We start from the raw sequence: 3,009 nt of genomic DNA on the forward strand, positions 1-3,009 counted from the left end.
GATACATGACTTGAGCCTATCTACGTGGTCTTGCAGGGGCTTTATTTTCAATATTGCATAGTGCCATGGAGCAGAGAGCTTTGCAACAGCTGCGGGCTATGGTGCAGGGGCTGTTTGGGCAGGGCTGGCTCTAGGAGTAGCAAGAGCTGCTGGAATCACAGCCTCTGGCATCACTTCGATGGCCTTGGCACCCCAAGAAGGGCACCAAAAGCAAGGAGTGACAGCAAAGGTCAGCAGACTCTCAGCATCAGCAAAGCCTGGGCTAAAGCTCAGCCCTTCATTCATTAGTGAGCAACTGGAGCTACAATGCAGCCTTTTTTTGTGGAGCATTTGTGGCCCTGTCCACTGTCCATTGTATTGATTTCAATGAAATCTAAGCACATACTCAGAATTAGGCACTTCTTTGCCTGGTGCCCTCAGGAGAGAGAGTTTCGGCAAGTGGGGCCAAACATGTACTTTGTACAGGGCATCTTCTGATCCAGAAGGTCACCTAGGACTTGAGGGACTCTGAAGGGATATTTTTAATTGTTCAAAGCCTTGTTTTGTTTTCAGGCTCAGCAAAATAATCTGAAAGTGTGTTTGTGTAAAGGCATAAGGGAATATCTGGCCAGGGAAGAAGCTTGTAATTCATTTTGGTTCAGGTCCTGCAGCTGTGGAGTCAGACTGAGTTTTGCCATTGATTTCAGTGAGTGCAGGGGCAACCTGTCTGGCCATTTTGAATGAATAAATTTTATTCCCACATAGAGACAAAAGTAGCTGGTATAAAATTGAGGCCTTTTAGCTGACATGATATATAACTTACGAAGTTATTGTATGTTTGCTTAATTATAACCTCAAAGTAGAGGAAAATTTTCATCCTTTCAGTGGAAATCCAAGCACAGGGAATGAGGCACAAGTGGGACCCAGTTAAATGTCAGATTACAGAAGCATTCCTGTGTTTGACAGCTTTGGTACTGTAGTCTTCAGGTAAGGCGTATTCCACAGCAAACTCTGTGTCATCTTACTAGCTACTCTCTGGTGGTAGGAATTATCTTCTTATGGACTGCTTCCCCTTAAAACTAGGTTTTTGTTGGAATTGCTTCATCTGATCTTAAATTATGGGATTTTTTTGTTTATGTTCGTTAGCAATTTTTTTTTTTATGCTCTGATACAAATTTGTTTTCAAAAAGAAATGAAGCAGTAGCACTACATCATCCATTTTCTCTTTGACAAGGTCAGAGCAGGGATGACATCAGGAAAGACCCCCCCATCCCAGCAGGTTTATGGGCTGGTGCTCTGCAAGACTGTGTGTTAAACCTAGTGGTATTAATGACTGTGCAGACTGAAAATTCAGATATACTGCCTTTCCTTTGTTGCAGGAGGAAGCATTTTTTTCTGCAGGTCTGAGAAAGGGCAGGCTGGGATGGAGAAAGAGGTAAGTGAAGAAAAACCATGCTTTCAAAGAGAAAAATTAAAGGGACTATTCCTAGCATTGCTATTTCATAATATTATTTGTAGTGTGATGGGAGGGAAGTCAGCAGACGCATAGGCTCCTTTATAGCATTGACAAGTCAAGGAGATGATTAACGAGAGTACCAGACAATGTAATGGTAGGAGAAGGCCCACAGAAGTTAAACAAAAGTGCCTTCAGAATTTAGAGAATTCCCATGATCCATAGTAGGACCTCATTGTGCTTGTCTACTGTTTCTATTTTTGATTAGATTTATAAACACAGCACCACATATTTTCATGTGGCTCATAGCCCCAGGGCAGAGTGAGATTGACTGCGCCGAAACTGTGAGGCTTGTGAATTTCGGGCAAGGGATGGAGTGAAATAAGTAGTGTAATTGTTTTTGTGGAGTGACCGTGGGACCTCTTCTGTTCTGAATTACACATGGTTCAACCCTTTGACCCAACCAACCTCGGCAATGCCTGGTAGATCTCCTAAAGCTGTGCTGAAAGGTCCTATCAGTGACATGTTGGAACATTATCTGTCATGTGAGATGTGTGCCAACAATGATATTAAACTACATTAATTACTAGTGAGGCCATGTTTGTGACAATCTCAACTTCATTTAACCCATCATCATGTTAGTTATTGTTTAAACAGGAAGTACAAATGGGGCTAATTTATGAAACCAAAATGCAGCACCAATGTTTTGTTTAATAAATTGTATGTTTTACTTTGTTTTATTTCCCTTCTAGTTTTTTCTTCCCTTGGCATTTTTGTTCTTGTCATCAGATCTGTAGCCTGAGTTTTTTGAGGGCTTTTCTATTTTAAGAGCAAGCAATATAAAGACTACTTCTTAGTAACTGAACTAATACACCAGTGAGATTGTTGTTTCTTTCAGTGCAATTGTAAATGAAAGTTGACTGAAAGAACCATGCTTGTTTTCTAGCAAGAAGCAAGTGTGCTAAGATAGTTTATGTAAGGCTGAAAGATCACACGTGGGTTTCTCGCTTGATGTACACCCTCACTGCTCTACACTCCAGCCAGTGGGGCTCTGCATGGCCATGCTTACACACCTCTGAGCATACACATGAGCAGAGCATGCATTTCTTTTTAATAGTATGAAAACAATTTTCTTGTAAGTCTGACCCTCTAGGCAAAAAAGCATTCTGTGTGTCCTCAAAAGGCAGCCCAGTATGTAGAAATTCAGAAGGATGTTTTGCACATGTTTGCTTTCTGAAGCACTTCTGAGTTTTATAGGGGAAGAAGCAAAAGCTCTCCCATGTGCTCCTGTGTGGGCAGTGTGCAGGTTCACTCATGCCTAGCTGTGCCTGGTATTCTATTAGACTAGACACATGGGGTTACATCTTCCACCTACACACTGAGGTGCTCTTTTACGACAAGCCTTTTCCTTTGGCCTCATTGTCTAGATAAAATAAACAAAGTGTGGGGGGGTTATTTATTGATTTAATTTTATTTATTTTTAATTGCTGCAGAGTCAGCTAAAAACGTCTTTGACCCTACTAAGTATCATTCTCTTTAGCAATGAAGAGTTTGTTCTCTGTAAAATCTAGCATGGA

General features: G+C 41.3%; 1 protein-coding gene across 1 annotated transcript in view; it reads left to right on the forward strand.

The window, feature by feature from the left end:
• Positions 1–1,362: 1,362 nt before the first annotated feature.
• Positions 1,363–3,009, forward strand: part of LOC103624240 — a 185,494-nt gene continuing 183,847 nt past the window's right edge. Inside the window, exon 1 of the mRNA XM_017746911.1 lies at positions 1,363–1,414. Coding sequence (XP_017602400.1) covers positions 1,403–1,414 — 12 coding nt within the window. The 5' untranslated portion in view covers positions 1,363–1,402. The remainder of the gene's footprint in view (positions 1,415–3,009) is intronic.

The sequence above is a fragment of the Corvus brachyrhynchos genome, unplaced genomic scaffold (assembly GCF_000691975.1).
Source record: "Corvus brachyrhynchos isolate BGI_N302 unplaced genomic scaffold, ASM69197v1 scaffold100, whole genome shotgun sequence".
In the NCBI taxonomy this organism is placed as follows: domain Eukaryota; kingdom Metazoa; phylum Chordata; class Aves; order Passeriformes; family Corvidae; genus Corvus; species Corvus brachyrhynchos.